The sequence below is a fragment of the Plectrocnemia conspersa genome, unplaced genomic scaffold, assembly GCF_051122295.1.
Source record: "Plectrocnemia conspersa isolate PC_06_02 unplaced genomic scaffold, ASM5112229v1 ptg000008l, whole genome shotgun sequence".
In the NCBI taxonomy this organism is placed as follows: Eukaryota; Metazoa; Arthropoda; class Insecta; order Trichoptera; family Polycentropodidae; genus Plectrocnemia; species Plectrocnemia conspersa.
Genome location: NW_028277172.1, coordinates 24,389,477 through 24,411,298, shown reverse-complemented (window position 1 = coordinate 24,411,298; position 21,822 = coordinate 24,389,477). Strand labels below are relative to the sequence as shown.

General features: G+C 27.4%; 1 protein-coding gene across 1 annotated transcript in view; it reads right to left on the bottom strand.

Moving 5' to 3' along the window:
* The window catches only part of CARPB (Carbonic anhydrase-related protein B), a 279,915-nt gene that overhangs the window by 96,269 nt on the left and 161,824 nt on the right, over positions 1-21,822 (bottom strand). The window contains exon 4 of the mRNA XM_088190724.1: positions 6,634-6,770. Within this exon, the coding sequence (XP_088046850.1) occupies positions 6,634-6,770 (137 nt within the window). The remainder of the gene's footprint in view (positions 1-6,633; positions 6,771-21,822) is intronic.

Here is a 21,822-nt window from a genome sequence, read left to right as displayed (position 1 = left end):
ATTGAATTAATTTAGAAAAATTTATGATACATTTTATCGAATTTATTTAATATAATATTTGGAACGATTTTGATATACATACAGATCAGATCCATATCGGCGTTTGTTTTGTATAAATAAAATACATGTGATCAAATTATTGAACAGATTGAAATAAAATCTCTCCGTCTTGAAAGATCGAATACAAAAACGTAACACAAACTTCACAAAAATTTGCGACGCACGCCTGTTTTTGAGATAAACGGTAAACAACAATACAGGATAGGTTTTTATAGAATTTTGCTTCGTTCAACAAACGAATTCTGTGAATTTCGGGCATAGTAGCTACGGCCGATTTTATTCACAAATATTTTTTGAAGGCGTAAAAGTATTTTTTGTTTTATTGTCTTGCATTTAAAAACAAAATAAAGGTGAATAACCCTTAAGCGCGCAAAGGACGAAATCAGTCGATATATCGACCGACGACATTACGGCCTATAATTCAATACCTATCCATAATAAAATCATCCTTAGCATCAAAATATGTCGTGGAGAAAGCTCTTTGGTTAATATATCGACTATATGAAATAAAGTTGTCGCTATCGGCCCAAAAAACGATATAATCAAAAATCAAAATAAAGCATTACAAAAATCTCAAATAATTATTTTTTATTATTATTTCTTTATATGTTTATATGTAATATATTCCAAACAATAAATTATATTTTTGCGCCATTATTTGATCATTTATTTTTTAATAAATATATTCCTAAATTATGACCCTAAGTAGTCAATGGTCGATATATCAACCAACAGAAATTTCCAAATTTCCAAAAACAATTTTTTTAAATTTTTTTTATCAAAATTATTTTTTATATATAATAAGAGTTTTAAAAAGTAATTTTTCAACCCTTAATTCTAAAATATTTAATTTGCGCGCTAAAGGAATAATAACGGCACTTGTCAATCAGATAAATTGAAACGAAAAACGATTACCTATAATGCTCAAGTATATAAATTGTTTCATTTTTTTAATTTTCTTTGAGAAAGTATAAGCAAATATTTTACGAATATTTTATCAATATTCGGAATATTCATATAGATGCACATTATTTAATTCGATTGAGAGCTTTAATGACAACCTAAGAAGTGCTGCGTGAGAAAAATACCGGGAGGGATACTTCGCTCACGTCGGACATGACACCAGAATAAGAAGAATCATTGTTTCGTGATGCGTTTGCTATTTATTTTGTAAATTTAATATTTTTTAACCAACGTAAAAGACTTATTTTTTTTCTTGAAACAGATTACGCTACTTCGTATTTTTTAATACCTAATTAAAATTCATGGTTTTCAAAGTTTAAGGAATATATCATAAACTTTTATTCGAACTCGTCAATGCGTCCGTATCGCTTGGTGCAGCAGTGCACTTTACGACTCAAGTCGTCAACTTTTAATTATTCACTAATTATAATAAAGACCTTTGCCGGCTTTCGAACCATCTTTTGCGGAGAACCGTAAGTCTTTTTACGGCAGAATTTTTTTTACGGCGATGGCCTCTCGGCTTCTCGTAAATCACGACTTTTATATTTTTGCGCTTGAGCCAATGGCCGCCGAGTTATGAGCCATTCGCCAGAATGAATCCGAATGAGAACTGTTCGAAAACATAAACTTGATTTGTGCGCGAGCGTAAATAAATTGGCAAAGCTATACATTGCCATTTTGTAAATATTCTGGAACGATCGAAAGGATATGGGGTTGCGATTGCTTTGTTAACAGGATATGAAGATCATTGGAGTATTGGCAATTACTTTGATTTCAAATCAAAATATTTGATAGAACAGGCTTTAAAAATAATTTGACTCTGCTAAGTCATGATCGAATCGACAATGACACTGTCAAAAAGCCTGTGTCAGAAAAGATTATATTAACACTTCACCCTCGCTCTAAAAAACGTTATTCGCAAGATTTATATTTATATTTCGCCCTAAGTTAAAGACAAACTTTTTTGGGCTTGATTTGGTTTTTGACTTAATTTTGAAAGGTTGCGAAGTCAGTGACTTTGCATTATAAAGCGTATTTTTTATCTGATTCTTGAAGCGTCATTATTTCTTGATTTTTTGAAATGGACAAAAGTCACCCCTCTTCCTAAAAGGTGTAACAAATTATGCATCAAGAACTTTAGACTAATCACAGTCCTGTTAGCTCTTGCAAACTTATTAAAAATAATTAATAAATATACTAAGGATTATTATGTATCTATAGATTCTATAGATATGTTTTTAATCACTCTTGACAATTTTTTTAGGACCAACAGATCCATAAAAACTGTGACAAAATATCATGAAGCAGAACTACAAGTAGAAGTCATTTAAATTGATTTTGAGAAGGGCTTGTAAAATGATTGTCAAGAGTTATCAATAATTAAATTGTTGGAACTTGGTTGCTCAGATGATCTTACTTGATTAATTGAGCGATTGTATAAAGTCTAAAAGATATTTACCCTTTAAATTTTAATATTATATGATTTCCACCTTTTTATATACTATGGATTATTTTTTTAAAATCGTAACACATTTATGTGACATATAATATTACGATGCTCTTAATGTAAATAAATAAATAAAATGCCTATATTTATATATGTAAACATATTATTATACAAATATCGCACCCATACACGTGTTTACCTTAACCAAGATTCACGCAGCCTCTCCCCAAACCAGAGAGCTGATCTAATTTGCGCGTTATCACCTCGATCGTTCCAGGTGAGAAGGGCTGATAACGATAATTTTCCACGCACCGCAACAATAACGGCGGAAAAGTTTCACACACACATACGCAATTTCCTCCATATTTTCCCGGTCTGGCCCTGAGGGAAGGCGGCGCGGTGTTTAAGCAACAAATTTCAATCGCGAAATGCCCCAAGGCGCCCCTGACTTACCTACCTAACGCTAAATGGAAACGTCAAGATCACGATACTGTGCTTTCACTGTTTTGGATACAATAATAACTTAGGGACATAATTATGTGGGGCACCATTGGGCCGAAAGATTGCTATTTTGGTGCACCTCAGTAATTGACAATGGTTAGCTGGTACAGTTTAATATCTAATTGGTATATTAAATAATGAAATATATAAGAAAAACTTGTTTTTGACGTAAAAAATAGCACAACAACAAAAACAGAGATTTATATATAAATTTATAAGACAATTAAAAAACCATATTATTAATTTCTACATATTAAAAATATTTTTATTTATATATTAAAGATCAAAGCATCACTAAATAATGCGTTGTACATTTTAAACCAATTAAAATCTGTATTATAGAATTAGGAGTTTAATTTACATAATGAAAATTGCTACAAGATTGTTCAATTGGAATTGAAGTCAAGCTTTAAATAACTGTGTTAACATCCGGATTTTGAGATGAAATTTAATAAGCCTAATATTAAACTTTGCCCTAAAGAGATTACTACTATAGCAACATTCAGACCGATATCAAACACGTTTATATTAAAAAACAAAATCTTAATATACAAACAATTACACAGACTATCAATACAAATAAAGTCACCCAAAATAATGCTATGAAAATAATATATAAAATAGCTTTTTATACTAATCTTAAAAAACTATATATTAGTCAAATACCAACAATATAAGAACATTGTCATTTTCATACACTACAATATTAATGTATTAGAGACAATGATAAAAACAACCTTAAATTTAAATATTATTAAAAAATGCTAAAGCACATATTGCTTTATAAACTAAGGATCACATATCAGTGGTCTTGGACCTTTAGATAATTGTACTTAAATTATCATTTAATTAATTCTTATTTTTATATTTTTTCTTTTTCTTTCGCTAAAATTGTAAAAGATTCTTAAACTGACCTTCGTTTTATATTCTCACTTTTTATTATATTTAAGCTAATAGAAAAATTGTAAAGATGAAGTTAATTATAAACTGGTATCATGTATTATATAAATTAGTATGTTTGTAAAATAAATTATATAAAAAATCGCAATGTTATAGAATTAACTTATAAGTAACTTTCACCATGAAATTTCATCTGTACGCTAGATTCAAATGACATATGTCTTTCACAAAACATTTATGCTCAAAAACAGTTGATATCATCAAAGCATATATTGCTTTAAAATATTGAGAACACATATGAATGCTTTCAGATTTTCAGACAATTATAATTTAATTATCACCTAATCCTTTACATGTATTAATATTTTAAAATCTATTTAGTTTATTTTTATTCAAGTTGTAATCATTACAGTTTTAATCATATTGTAGAATATAACAAAATTGTAAGCATGTAAATAGTTATAGACCAGTAAATTGTATTGTATATAATAATTTGTAAAATTAATATCATGTTAAAATAAATGTTTTATAAAATAACATGCCTAAGGGTAGGTTTATTATGTGTATTGCAAAAGTTTATTATATCTAGAAATAATTTTTGACCTGTTTTTATTGGGTCAGGATGTTTTTGCTTTGAGACAGTAATTAAATTAAATGGGCAATAACTTAAATCTATATTTAGACCATCAGTAATTATTAAAAATGATGTTATGTTTAAAGGAAAAATAATTTGTAAAAATTGCTTATTCTTTAAACATAACAAATATTAATAATAAGTATGACTAGATTTAAAATATAATTATTGTATTTAATTTTTTTAAAATAACCCTAAGTATTTTAATTAGGATTCAATTTAAAAACCCTATTAGTACAACACTGTTAATATAATTCTTACAGTATTTTAAAAAGACTTTTTTTATAATACAACTATATAAAGGTACTAAGCATTTATTCCTTAAAACTATTTTTAAACATTTTACTAATAATTTTAAATGTATAAAATTAGTTTGTTATTCATAAAGCTACATGATATACAAATATTGAATAAACACAAATATAACTCAATCAAAAATTGCAAATTTTAGTGAAAAAAATTAAAAAGTAAAAACTTTTTTAGGAAAGTATTTTTTGCAGCAATTTAATTTATAAAAAAATATTTACCTAATTTTTAAGTAATATACGGCTTAAGTAAAGTTATTATCAGCTAATAAAATATTTTGTAAAAATTACTACACTCTCTAAAAGATAATTAAAATATTTATTATCAACTTAGCATATTATGCAGATGATTGCATCTTGAAAATAACATTGAAATAAGCTTATTATCAATTATAAAAAATAAAATACACATATTAAAATAAAATAATATTAGCAACGATTGACAACAAATTAATAATTCTGTAAAAAAATATTGATAATTTCTTGTAAAAATGCAAAATTATAATTTAGATCAAAATATTTTGTCAGTATGAAAATAGCAAAACCAAATAAATAAATAAGAAAGATGGGAATACTATAATTATAAGCTTTTTCATATAAAGCAATATTAAAGAAATCTTGGCTAATAAGAATATCATAAATAATTGCAGTTATTTTAATATTTACCTAAAAAAAAAAAATTACGCTTAAGTTAAAAAATACGGATTAAGCCGAAATTTGGATCTATACAATAAAATTTGATAGCTTTATCTAATATAATTTTTTTTCAAAAAATACTGTTTTTTTACTAATAAGTTTTATTGAATCTTTATTTTTTTTCTTTATATTATTTTAATTATAAATATTTTTAGAATATTGTTGTTTTAAAAAACATATGTAGGTAATTATGAAGTAATCAAAAATATCAGTGATATATTTCGAAAAAAAGGTTTACACGTCAAAAATTATAATTTAATTTTAGCTAAAGATACTAGTAATTTTTATTTATGTGTTATTACAATAATTTATTTAAAGTTTAAGTTGAAATTTATTTATTTAATTTTAATATTTAAGATAAAACGAATAATAATTTTGTAAAAAACATTTTTGTAGTGTTATAACAAATATTTGACATAAAAACCCTCATAATTTTTATTTTTGCGTCATAATAATAACATATTGCTAATATAATTTAAATAAATTAAGTTTAGGTAAATTTCAATAAATTATTTTTTTTATATTAAAACGATAAAACAAGCAATATTGTCATGAAAAAATTAAAAAATATATAAATAAAAACAATACAATAAATAAATTATTAAAATTTCATTAAAACTTATTTTCAAATTTTTTTTCTGAGCAAAAATTTGATATTTAATAAAAATCTTGTTGTTTAAAAATTGAAAATTAAGATTTAGTTTTACTTGAAAATTAAATAAAGATCACAAAAAAATACTTTTAATCTTTAAAATATAAAACAGCTTGATCTACCATTTTGTTTGTGAACTTAATATATTAGTTATTATGCCAGAAAATATAAATTATATTTTGATTACAAATCATAGCAAAAACGTTAATTAATTGAGTGTCCTCTACTTACTAAATAAAAATATATAAAAATATATTAATATAAAAAAATCTAACTGTTTCTTGCAATTTTTGTCGAAAGGAATATTTGCTAATTTAACTTTTAATTCATTTTTTGTACATCTAGTTTTTATTTGAATCAATATTTCAACTTAATAGATCCTATATTATAGTATTTTTATTTTTAGGGTTCATATAGCACAAGCTTTTATAACATACACATATATTTACAAATTAAGTAAAGATTATTCACTTACCCTATGCTTATCTATGTGTATGAGCCTAAGATTTGGATCAAAGAGTAGTTTGGCAGGGTCCAAGTTAACCGGTGACTGCCTTCTCCCTTTGTTGCAAAGGCTCCATTCGGGGTTGATCAGTCCCCAAAAACCCGGACCTGTTGATAACACACACATAATTAAATTCGATTACACACAGCTCAGTGAAGACGCTTAAACACTAATCCGAGGTAAGGTAAATACATGAAGTCTTATCCGCGTTAATCGTACGATAATCAACTAAATCGAGAGTAGTGTCTATTGAAGAAGCTGTCTAATGATACGTCAGATAATTAACTCAGAATCGAGCATCTTGAAAGTGCGTAATACAAAGCTTGCCAGAATAAGGCGCACTAGGTAAACAGGTATATGATCATATGATTGACAGTTCTCAATTATAAATTTAATTACTAAATTAATTAATATAGTATTAGTAAATATGTCTAATGAGAATCTCAAAGGAGGCTTCTTAGTATGTTTAAATTATATTTATTTTGGGTGCAAAAAAAGTTTATGACATGCTCTCATATATGTATTATTTTATTTAGGAGTTTAATTTACATATACCAGTAGATGTTAATGTAGATTAACTACTAAGAATAGCTTCACATTTTTTTTAATCTTATAGATGTTTTTTTTAAATAAATAAATAAATGTTTAGTCGATTGTAATGAAATTATAAAATTCTATTTTATATATACATGTAACAACTACTTATTTTTTTATGAAAATCGCGGTCACGCTTTCGCAGATAAGTGAAAATTTTTCGAAGGGGTCGAAGCATTTTTTATTAGAACAGCGTAAGGGAGGTTAGCGAAACAACACAGAAGGGTTCGCAGATAACGGACCACTCTCGGATGCGAACAATGAACAATTACGAAGATTGCCGATAAGGGTTGAAAGACACCAGACAGTAGGTGTATTGAACGGACGATGGCCCTCGATCCTCGGATGTTTTTTACGAGGATTTTCGCATCGATCCTTTCTCCTATCACGAAACGTGCTCTCGCCCCAGTAAAATATTTTCGACCCGAAAAAGTCCTTTGTCAACAGAACGCAACGAAAAGTAACGATAAGGGCTAGTGTATTAAATAAAAAAATCGAAACATCGTTAATTCGTTTTTTGTACATTTATTTAATTTCTTGGTAAGATTAAATTTAAATAATTTGTGTACTGCTTTAATATTTCAAATCGCATTATTGCTCTTAATTGTTTACTTTATGATTATTGCAATATAACTAATAGATTATTTTTGAAATCAATATATATATTTATATTAAAAATATTATTTAAAATTTTATTATAATATAAGTACTACATAAAAATGATATGTAATATATGTGGGATAAAAGTGGCACTTTAAAGAATGACTTTAAACTAAAAGTTAAGTTTAGTTTACCCAAGTTACTCACGACTAGTTTTTTACTGCTTCTTTTTAAAACAATGGACCTAAACGGGTACGAAAGTTGAAAGCAATGGCTTAAAGCTGAAATTTTAGTAATTATACAGTGTATTTAATCTGAATTATTTAATAATTATAAACTTTTATTATAAACATAATTAAAAAATAATACATATATTGTAAAAAAATATAATTTTTTTTATACGAAAATCTCTCAAATATTGCTTTACAACTATACTTTTAAATGCTTGTCATTTTTTTATGTCAATATGTTCTACTCAAAGTAGCGACTTAATATTTATAAAATCAGGTCTTTAGATTTTATTCCCAAAACATGGGAATTAATAGCCAAAAGTGAAAAATATATTTAAATGTCTGTGTGTTTAAATGATATTCATATAGAACGAAAGAAAATTCCATAAATATGTGCTAATAAATAAATATGTAATAATATTTAAATTTAGTTTATTGTGCTTTTAACGCGTAAATTCATCATGTCTTCTTCTCACAGTCAATTTCAATTTAAGCTTTATTCCTGGCAATATTTAACCTGCTTTTCTAAGTGGCTCAACATTTAAAATCGTTACAAAATATTTAAAAAAATCTGTAATTGTTTTCAAGTCATTGCAATCCCAACAAAATAATATGTCAGTGGTAATATCACCATAAAATCATAAAAAAAAATATAATTCGTAAATATATAAAGCCATTTACTGACGCAAAATTGTTAAGGCATCTTTTATTAATGCGTCCAAATTATTGTTGGATAAATTTAGCAATAAAAATAATATGTTACCATAAATTAAGAAAATGCAGCTCTCTGATTCTATCCTTGTCTGGCTATGGATCCAAGTACTGACATTTCAGTAAAATATTTTATAAAAAAATCAGCAACGTCACAGTGTCTCGGTTTTGTTATATACTGCACTAAACAGAATATAATTTATATTTTTTCATGATGAATCAATCAAATGGAACAGATTATCTCAATATTCTTTGTGCTTTTCTGGAATGAAATAATATTTATTATGGATGTCATTCTATGAACGGATCTTAAAGATATTTTTTTTGCTATTTAAGAAGAAATGTAATTTTATATATATTACACCAAGAAAATTTGACAGCACTGTGATGAAAACCGTATAGTAAAATCATAAGTATAGTCAAATAAACCACAGAAAATTTGAAAGTTTTTTAAAGAAATGTACAGTAATTGTAACGATATTAACGACATACTTCGGTGCAATGTCTAAGCAGAGGAAAATAGCTAAAACGATTTTTTTTAGCAGGAAATTATATAATTCTTATAAGTGTACAATAAAATTTACAAAGAACTGAAAAATTATGGATGGTTTTAAGTGATTTTATGAAAAAAATTGGCAATCTCAATTGAAGACAACAGAGAAAATTCTGCGTTATTTTCCAACCTTGATAAAAGTTTAACAAGATTGTAAAGACATTTTTCTAGAGAACTATATTATAATTAAAAATTATTTAGCTGCCTTATTCAACAAATTTAACAACAGATTTTAGTATTTAAAAAAAAATTAAATGTCTGTTGCTAAAAGAAAATCCCTACCATATGGAAATTAAAATATTAAACAATTATAAACATTGGGTTTTGATTATACAACGTTATTTAACGAATTCATTTCTCACATTGTTCGTTGCAACGTATCTTTGTGAATCATTTTATTTTTAAATGAAATATGCAAAAAATGTATTAGGAAAATGACTGATTCTCACCTTGATACAGTATTAAAGGTAGCCTATACCAATCAAGACATGATGTGTGTAAAACAGTTCAATTAATTTTTGAATCAACAATAAATAAATAACGTTAAATACATTTGTATATTTATATTATTGTATTCGTTTGTTTGTTGTGCGGCTCGCGTATCTTAGCAAACATCTATATTTGGTCCAGAGGATAAAAAGGTTGAGTATGAATGGTCTAGTCGGTGATTACTACATCTGAATTTATAATTAAATTTAGTTGATTTTATCAAATTACATCTTTAAAAATAAAAATAAATTCATTTTAAAATTATTGATTAAAGTATATTTACTAAATACAATTTTAAAACACGCTGAGAATACAAAATATGCATTTTTAAGATATGTATCTTATAGTTAATGAATAAGGATTTGAGATTTGCTTACAATATGCTTTTTATTATTTGTAGAGTGAACAATAAATATAACACTTTTGTGATATGGTACTTTTTTACTATTAAAAAGTCAAAAATGTGTTGCATAGTTACAAAATAATTTTTCTGCTTTATTAATATGATAATTTATGTACAGAAAATGCTATTTAAGATTTAGATCATTTTAATCAATAAAACTTTTCTCTAAATGACTTGCTGCAATTGCGGTTTTCAGACCGATAATAAATTGAAAAAGCGCGCTTACTACAATTTTTTTATATACCAATAAATAATCAGACTCATTTTGAAATATGCTTGCTTGGTGTGAAGTACCACTAGTCAAACTATTTTTTAAATTACAAAGCGTACAAAATAAAGATTAAAAGATACTATAATATAGATTTTTTTATTATAATCTAATAAAACTTGACCATTAATCTCATGTATCCGAGACTACAATAAAAACAAATTTTTATTTAAATACAACAACAAATCGCTAACGCGCATTTTGCTTTTAAGGTTGATTAATACTATTGAAATGTGTCAGTGGCTTTAAAAATTAAGCTAAATATACTGAAAATTAAAATTTAATTGATTGTAAAAGTTGTAAGATATATTTTTAAAAATAAGTAGATTTAGTACAACAACGTTAATCATGAAAGAACATGGTTTTATTAGAGAAAATCGTCGCAGATAATTGCAATATTCGAATTGCATATGTGGCGACCGTTCGCCAGACATGACGTTTCTCGGAAACACTTTAAAACGGTTTTTAAAAAAATATGAGAAAGTATGATAAAATTTTTATACAAAAATACACGCGTTTCTTATTGCTTTTAAAAATGTTTTCATTCTTTTTTGGGGTCTTAAGCACACTTAGGAAGATAGCGTCATGCCTTTTACTTAAAGACCAATTGTCTATGATTGAAAACTCTGCCATAATTAAGGCATACTCCCTAAAGAGAAAGTGATTTTTAAAACTAAAAAATAAATCCATAGAGAGCTTGTTTATGAAAAGGACATTTTGTTTTACCATGTTTTACGTTTTATGGAACTTGGAAAAGATGTCTTAGTGCATTCATTATATACTGTAAATCATGCTCTTTCAAAATATCATTTTTTGAGAACTCCTGATGTATTTTTTCTAGAAACGTTAAGATAATACTTATTGCATTCTCTGAAACATTTTTTAAGATTACTAAGGGGTGGTGTCGACCATCCATTAATGCTCAGCAATTTTTAGTTGCAGAATATGGAGTGCCCCAGAAAGTAAAGGTCGCGTTCCATATTCTTGATAGGACGCCAGCACGTGAGAACTCGTTTGGACAACTTATATGGTATTGTGTACATCTTGCTTAAGTGTGTTCCACAATATTTTTTTTCACTATTGCGAAAAGCTATGCAACAAAAAGAAACATTCAATTTTTGTCTCATGAATTTGTTGTCTAATATTAAGGTGATCAGATTTTAAAAATATCAAATAAGGACGCTGGTCAAAATGGAGATTATTTATTTGTTTAGTAACATTCTCTTAATAAATTAATATTTGTCGATTCTTCGTATTTTCTTAAGTAATTTTTTTAAAGTAAATCTTACAATTTTTAAATGGGTAATAACAACTTCCACTTTATGTTAAAGGTGTACTTTAGGTGTCTGTTTACTAACATTTAATCAAAATGAGAAGAACAATGGAGGATAAGGTGTCCAAAAAAAAGATCATATTCAGAAGAAGACGTCTGTCACCTTACTAATATGATAAATTGTTTTATGTGATTCCTGAAATAAAAAAATAAATTCGAATAACTTCCAATACAAAACGCAAACAACTTAATAGATTCTGTATAAACTGTCATAAAAGCCAACTTCCGATAGGCAGGACCGTAAAAAAGGAAGAATAACTGATCCATAATTTCCATCTCACAAAATTCTTATATCAACATCTTTATAACCGCTTACCTAGTACACCTACACACCAACGCTGTGTGTTTTATAGGCCGCATCGGCAAAAATTAAGGGTGCCTGCGTGTAAGGAATCGGCCGCAAAGTGACAACGTATATCATTAACCCGCTGGCCCAGCACAATTTTAAAGTAAAGTAAAGGGCAGACGCTTTAAGGGCCCCGGAGGCGTTTACCCCGCCACTTGACATTCGTGTGTAGTAGGGACCTCTGACGCAGCAGGAAGGTTCCCGCGAGTGCAGCGTGGGGCATATTAAACGCGGTCACGTACACGTAACAACACGAAAAAATATACACACGTACACCGCGACGTGAACGTGAACGCTCGTTACGATACGGGCGACGTCGCAGAATCCCCGTATTTATCGATGGTGAAAAAAAATCTAGTAATCCCGGGTCAGGACTTTACCTCAGTGCTCTTTTTATTTGTGGTGAATTAATAAAATAGGGAAAAGTTGGAAAAATAAATAATGAGCACAATAAATTTATTAATTATTACAATTTGTAAATAATATTGACGATAGAAAGGAACGAGATTCAGAACCCAGCTTAATGAAATTTTATCTTAAAAAATATTGCATTATTTTTACAAGTAATGATTTTCACGATATTTAAGTAGACTTACCTATTTAAATATCCTCCCTTTACTTACTTTTTGTGGACCTTTGCCTTAAAATTCAAAGCCATGATATGTTCACTCTAACATTACTTAAAAATAATTTACTCGCAAAAGTAATTTCACCGATTTTATAGTTTAATCACACATACAAAATATTCTATATCTCAGATAAGAATTTCACGCCTTACCTGACATATATTTTATTTAAATAATATCCTTATCTTTGAAGTCTATGGTTAAGGAACTGCTACGCTGCCACAAATTTGTATGCACATCTCAAACATTTGAATTTTGTCTCTGCTCCCAGAGGCGTCAAAGTAAAAATTACACAGTCTATAAGTGTATATAGTTGACACATGCACTTTCGGACATAGTCACCGGAACGTAGGAGACACCCTCGAGGCTCCTGAAACAATGTGCCAGAAGACCATACCAAGTGGAATCCCCGAGAGCTTTATGCTGTGACACGTTTACGAGAACCACCTGCCCCGGTGAAGGGTTCGCCATTGTGTCCCATAGGGCTTTTGCGATTATCGTTCGTGGTCCTATTTAATAGTGGGAAAATTTTGATTTTTATTCATAATAATGGTGCTGTACTATGCTGTGATGTAAACATAAAATTTCAATGTCTCATATAAATATTATATTCTTCTAAATTAATTATCACAGCTTATCGCAAATTTGAAGATACTTATTAAAAATCTACATAATTAAGGTTCTGAAGTATATAAAATATTTTTTTTTTTCTGTTTAATACATATAATTTTCTAGTAGTTGAAGTAGATTATTATCAAAGAATTTTTATTATCTAATTAGTATGATCTATATTTATTTCGATTAATCTTAAATAAAGTTGAATTCTTATTACTTTTATCTTGTAAATCTTGAAAATATTTTTAATAAAAATTTAAAAACACGTCATTATAAAACCAAAAAAGTTTTTATTTCATCCTTTAACTTTTGGCCTTTACACCAACCTCATTATGAAAAACAGTTTTTTAGCGTTGTATGTGCAACGCGATACTCTCAGTACTTTTGAAAACTCGTTGTTTGTTTTAAAACGGGATGTTTCACATGATGAACCGCGAACTCTAACACTCATAACTCCTAATGGTCTGCAAATACAAAATCGAGACTCATCACATTCGTTCTGAAACTCTCTATAACGCTGCGAAGAATAATTAACGAGGAAGTAAGAGTGTAAATAATAACGTAGCAAATCAGACGTTAAATCGACATTCTACCACGAATATAAGCGGTTATAATGCTTGATCTTAATTAATTGCAATATACGAAGAAAATGTATTTGTTCAAATAAATTTTTGGGATGTAAATAATATGTTATTATTTAAATATTTTAGTTTTATTATTGTTGTATTATAATAAAAAAAAATTTGCCTTAAAAAAATAATTTTTTTAATCTTGATTTTTAAAGCAAATATAAGTAGCGGTCTATGAAAGGTGTCTACCCTAAAAAATCGACATTACTTTGCATTACAATGTTTTATATATTCTTTATTTATTTATTTTGTATTAAATTGTGTTTGTAATATTTTAAGTAATTAATTTTGCAAAAGCATCAATACATTTTTAAATAAATCAGTGATATTTCTGAAAATTTAGTAACGTAATAAAAATTTATCTATAGTTAAAATAGTTTATTAATACAAAAACTAAAACTTACATTATATTTAAAATTAAACAAGCTACAAATAAAGCAAAATAAAACATTCAGTTGCTCCTCCTTAATTTCGTAATACTGCATCAATTCTTCGAGGCTATTCGACAAATGTCTTTAAATATTGTTCTGAATTTTCATCGCATCCTACCTTTTCTAAAATTTCTATCAATTCCCATATCGATAAAAGTTTTCGGGTTTTATTCGGAGCTTGTACCTGGCCATTCCAAGGTCAAAAGGCTATTTTCTGCGATAAATTCCTTCACCGAAATTTATCGAGAAAAGTATTCATTTATATTTTGATTTTTATGTTAGTTGTGATATATGCTAATAAAAAAAATAACAATTCCGGACCTCATGACAAAAAACAACATTTTAAATATTTTTAAACATCGTAATATAATTTATTTATTAAATAATATATGGTACGATTTAACCTTTTCTATGCTACAAATAAATATAAAAATCAGCCACCCTTGCGACATATTTTCTGATTTAATATTTTAAGCAAAATGTTTTAATTAAGTATTAAAAATATATACTTATAATTAGTCATGTTTTCTTTATTGCTCAGTGTTGTCATATTGTGAATTTTCAGTCCAAGGCAAAAACAAAGTAAATAGGTTCGATTATCAAGCGTTTATATTAAGACTTTTTATAACAATATTACGAGTGAGAACCAAATAAAATAGATCTAAACCAAATTTTGCCCAATAGGAGAGCGCAAAAAACAATTATCGCTTCTCAGAAGTCAAAAATTCACGTCAAAAGCAATAAAATCGTGCCGTCGCCGTCGCGGTGGGAACGCTCGTTACCGAGCGTTCCCACCGCGTCGGCGCCGACACGATTTTATTACTTTTGACGTGAATTTTTGCCTTCTGAGAAGCGATAATTGATTTTGCGCTCTCCTATTGACTAAAATTCGGTTTGAATATTCTTTGATCAGCCCTCTTATATTAGAAGTCCATAGTTATATCGGTAAGGATAGCTATCATAATTTTAAAACATAGTGTAATATAAAAATGCAGAAAAACTATGGAGCAATATGTGAGATGTGATGTCTGTTTGTACGCATTCTTCCGCTTATTTTCCCCTGAGAGTTGAGTTGGCTTAGTTTGTATTTTTGACTTGACCTAATAAAAGTGTAATTAATTTTAGAACTTTCATTAGATTGGGTTTGGGTCTGAACAGAAAATGGACGTTTCGCAACTGTTATATTGTGTTTTATAGACATTTTAGAACAACATATTAGCGTTTATTAGCTAAGTAATATTTTTACTAATATTAATATATATTTACTAGTGAAAAAGTAACTCCCCAAAAAATACACATTTACTGTAATATTTATACATCGGATCAAAATTAATAATGATATATATGTGTATATATATATATATATTATTAAGTTAAAATCATATAATTGTAATAGTACCTGCCAGATAATTTATATTTTCACTAGTAAAAATGTATATCTCCTTTTGAAAATGTATTCCAAAAAGATTTTAATGAAATGAAATTTTTTTTAAAATATTTTTGGAATAGATTTGAGACTATTTTTTCCAGATTTTTTTAAGGAATAACCACATGAAACAATATGTATCGATTTTTTTGCTTCATTAAATTTAGTTCACTAATTACTAATAATATAATCTATAAAAACAAAAAAAAATATATAATTCAGCTGGTACCGTTATAGATTTTTCGGTTTTTCTTTGCTTCTTCCTTTGGTATTTGAGCAGAAAATTAGGATTAAATACCTAAATTTACGGCTACTAATTTACATTTGTTAAATATTTCCTATCATGTCTAGTATTTTTTTAACGTTTAAATGGCAAAAAAGTCAACAACAAAAAAATATTTTATTAAAATAGTTTATTGTGAAACAGGCAATCCCGAACGCACACATTTCATTTTTTTGAAAGCGACAGATATTTTATTCCTTTCTTGTTTATGCTGCGTACTTTGCAACTGAAGCTGTCAAAAAAATTTTCACGGTTGTGTCCCATTTTAACGAAAAGCCTATTTTTATGCTTCAATGGAGTACCACAAGGGTCTAAATTGGGACCATTGTTATTTGTTTTGTATATTAATGATATAGGTAATGACGTGAAAAAATGTAAAATTAAACTATTTTCGGATGACACATTAATGTATTGCATAGGTGATAACATTAAAGAAATTGTAAATAATTTAAATAATAAATTAAGTATATTAGAAATATGGTTAAAGAATAATGTACTTAAATTAAATGAGAATAAAACTAAATGTATGTTTATTAATTATAAAAATGTGTTGGATAATAGTACCAAAATAGTAATAAATAACTCTAGTATAGAAATAGTGGATAATATAAAATATTTAGGAGTAATTGTTGATACAAAATTAAATTTTAAAGAACATTGTAATTACATATTAAAAAAAATTAGTAGAAAAATAGGTTTATTATCTAGATTAAGAAATATATTAAGTATAAATACAAAAATAATAATTTACAATAGTATAATATTGCCCCATTTTAATTATTGTGCAACACTATTAAATATGTTAAATAAATTAGATAAACAAATGTTGCAAAAATTACAAAATAGGGCAACGAGAGTAATCTTAAATAAAAATAGATTAACTAATTGTAAAAGTATGATTGATAGATTAGAATGGTTGAATGTTCAAGAAATATTGAGTATGAATGTTTTAGTATTTATATATAAGTTAGAAAATAATATGTTACCAGAATATTTTAATAAGTATTTAATAAGAAATAAAGATGTACATAAATATAATACTAGAAATAGAAAAAATTTAAAGATAATTAAGTATAAGAAAACGAGTACGGCTAGGGGAATTATGTACGGAGGTTTTAATTTATATAATAGTCTTCCAAGAGAAATCCGAAACAGCAAAAATATAGCGGGTTTCATAAATGGAATAAAAAAACACCTTCGTACATATAGAAATAAATTATAATATTAAGTCTTTATTTTTATTTCTTTACTTTATTTTATTTTTTCTTTCTGTTATGTATTTTTTATATATTTTTATATATGTTTACTAAATTTGTTAGATGTAAAGATTAGCTATTAAGCTAAATAAAAAAATAAAATAAATAAATAATAATAATAGCATGAGTTAATCCCTTATTTGTATATGACTGACATCATCTTTAATTAAAAAGCTGAATTTAAAGATAATTTAATTACTTAATTTAATTTCTAAAATATAAACATGATGAAATGAATATAATTTATTTAAAAAATAACAATTCAATGCTTATATATAAACAAACATAAATAAAATATATTTTCATCTGTTTTTTAAATATACAAATATGTATTATATAATTATCATTAGTGCTTCTAAATTAAACTGAAATACTATTTTTTCTGCCCATTCCGTATATATTTATTTATACGCATCCCACCCCCAGCAAAACAAGGGTGTTTCCAATTTTCACAGGTAATTAACGATTCCCTTTCATTAGACGGAACGGCTATCATCGCATTATATCAAACCAATGGTTAAACCGAACTAAATTGTGGTGTTGTTTCGCAATTAGTGAAATTACAGCCGAACGAAACACTATCTAGGGGGCGCCGATAAGTCCAGCAAATAGGCAATAGACTGGTTATTATTAAAGCCGAATCGTTTCCACCGTCGGCCTTGTTATAAGCGATATAACTCGCTTTTAATGAATGCCGATCGTATGTATGTATGAAGTTATAATATAACCTATATATTGTTCTCTGATTATATCGATGATTAATGACACCTGGTTGTGGTGTTCGATCTGTAGTTTATGGTTTTGCTGCAACTATTCAAGTGGAGAAGATACTAATTACATAATGTAAAAAAATGGTTGATTTAATTAATGTGGTTAAATGTGTTATTTTATGTATATATAAATAATTTATGTTGTCAATATAATTATTGTTCTTTGGCTAATTTTATTTACAATCAAATATACTATTTATTTACGTTTCGATTTGTTATTCTAGATTAAAGAAAATGCTGGTTTTATTATCGATATAAATTCTTAGCTCTAAATAAAAATCTGAGATTAATTAGTCGAAGCCAAATAATCGGAGGGAAGAAATTGAAGCTTCGCCTCGAAGGCGTTTTAATGAGATGTTTTCACTTAATTAACTATATTTATCAAAGCATCGCAAAGGAAACATCTATTTTTGGGGTTGGCAAAATACACTCGTCAATGTATGTACGTGTTGGTGTTATTTCGAAGAAGTTAACTCGCGAAGTAGGGCTGAACCCATATTAATTAACACGCAGCGTATATATGTAATACGAACAATGCGAGAGTTGTTTTATCATTAGTTCGCTAATTGTTTATATTAACGCGCTGTTATAAATCATGATTAGCTTGTAATTTTATAATTTATATGTAATCACTAATTTAGTGGCAAGTGTTTGATTTAATTGCGTATTATCGTTTATATATATTATTAAAAACAGAAAAAAAATATTTTTAAAAAATTAGTACCTTTTTATATTTTGGAGAATTAGAGTAATTATATTTTTGATCGATTTTTATATTTGAAAAATCTGTATGTTGAGAATTAGTCTCATTTGACATACTATGCCATATACTGATTTTTTGGGATCATTAACAGAAACACTCTTCTATTCATTATTAGAGGAATTAATTTATGCTATTTAATTACAAAATAAATAAGTTAATTAATAGGCGCGTTTTTACGGTCCAAATCTTTTTTTTTTTGTTAAAATGGGGCACCACCGTGAGAAACATTTTAACAGCTAAAGTTGCAAAGTACGCGCCAGAAAAAAAATAAGTAGAGATTTGTAAATCAATTTGACGAGAATGAATATTTGCTTTAAATACAATAAATTAAATTTATTGTAAAAACTGAATATTTTTAAGCACATTTTTTCTTATAAAAAAGCACTGAGTAAATCTGACCGGTACTAGTAATAATAACTGCTGCTCTTAACTGTCATTTAACAGGTGAGAAACGTGTTAAAAAACACTGACACTGATTAGTTAATATAAATTTTAGTTTAAAGATAAACGTATTTTTTTACAATACTACTTCTGTAGTTAAGTGAAGTATTAATAGATTATATAATTCACCAATTTACATATTATATGTACGATTATCCCAAACGAATCAAGCAATATCGTGGGTATCGACGACCCTCAAACGATCGACTAGAACCACCCTTACCACCCTCGCTGCCGACTTCCGGCTCGATGGCGCCGGGAAGTTCCCGCCAAACTTTCCGGAAATATTCAAATGAAAATTCTGCCGGCATTCCGGTGCCCGGCTAATGAACCGGCTAACCGAGCCGTGCACTATTTGTTTAGGGACTTAACCCTTTTTAAACAACCGCCGCCACCACCATACCTTTTAATTAAAATATGGCGTCTGGCGCGGTGGTTGACACAATATTATCCAATAACCGGACTCTCACCGAATCTCAAACTCTTGTAATTATATCCGCCAAGTTGCTGGAGCCCTTATAAACAAATGTTGCATATTGTATGATATTGGATATTGCTCGTTGCGCAACGCGATTGTTGCTCTCGCGCGCCTGATTGTTACCCGCCTCTGGCTAGCGCAAAATTAATTAAGCGTGAACCAAGAGTAAGGCGTAATATTACTAAACGCAAACTAGTTGTATTTAAAAATAAAATTTCGTTAGTTTTATAAATATATTTTTAGTATTATATATAGAAATATTTTTTAAAAGGATTTACGACAAACTTTACTAAATCAAAATGGCGTATTTTTTTTTTGAAGAAGGAAGAATAAGGGACGTGATCGCGACTCTCCTGGGCACTCCTAATCTTACAGCTAAAAGTCAGCAATCTATTGCATTTTATATTAATAAAACCGATTGATGAATTACGTTATCAATATTAAAAATTATTAAGAAATTGCTACAAAAATAAGTTTTAAAATATCTGGTCTAAAATAAAAAAGGCGATGATCATCAACACACGCAGATTTGGTTAGAGTTTATTTTGTAAAATATTTTTTTTAAAGTTGCAAAAAAAATTTAAATTTATGTAATTCAGATAACCGTGCAAATAAAATTTCTGCAATGTTAAAAAATATAAAAAAAAAACAAATATTATACGACAGTTCAAAAAGTCATTGATAGTGAATGAAGTGACTTATTTTTTGTAGTTTACAATAAATTTTAATTTTTTAAAATATATAGATATAATTAAAAAAAAAACAACAAAAACGATTGATTTATTATGAAAAATAAGCTCTGTAGATATGTACTGACTTGCTCTAATGCTGCTTTCTAGGAATTTTCAAGGAACTGCTTAACATATTAGATACTGTGTAACTATATGTGTCAACCTCTGAAATACGTTGCTCAGTATTATTATTATTTTTGCACATAAAATTCAGGTGCTCTTGAAACGATCAACTTGCTTTATATATTTTTTACATACGCCTCTATTATTTTTGAAAAATATTAAAAAAAAATAACACCAATTGTATTGTATGGATAAACAACACATACAGTGCGTGTGTGAACGTGTGCGTATGTGAGTCTATATTCACATGTGTGTGTATAGCGTTATTGCATACACCTGATAATTCAAAGAATAATAATTTAATTCGTAGCATTTTATTTTTAATACGACAAATTGTTTTTTTACAGATTTATTACAATTATCATTTTTAAACAGTATAAATTATGAGTATTTAAAATTTTTTTACATTAATCAAAAAACTTTGAATTAGAGACAGTAACACAGGCTAACTAACTTTTTTAGTCATGAACATTTAAAATTAAAAAAATAGTAACCGCTTAAATATTTAAATTATTGTAATTGTTAATTTATTCTACGCTTTGCTACTAAAAGAATCGTATAGGTCTTAAAAAAATATAAGCTTATCTAGGAATATGTAAAGCAATATTATTTTTATGTAATTTTTTATGGTATAGTTGTCTGTTTCAAAAAGATGCAACATAATTTTCATATATACAGGTATCAAGCAAACAATAAATATTTGCGTTTATTGCGCTTAAAATAAAATTTTGCTAGTTTATAGTTCTAAAAAATATTTTCCTTCAGTTTTAATGGCTTTTTTATTGCATCTTGTACGTATTTATAAATTATTAAAACGCAATGGTCTAGTCACTAGATAGATAAAATACCACTACTCTAATACCTCTCTTCGTATGCGAGAGATAAAAACATTCCAATTATTCCACTCCTTATCCCACGGGCCGCTTTAGTCGCCTTCTAAATTCATAATGCTCGTTCACAATTCGACCCTGTACACACACACAGGCCAGAAGTGCGTTAAATATTTATCTCAAAACTATTGTTCGTTTAATTTTATCCCGAAAATTGAGCACGCTTCGAT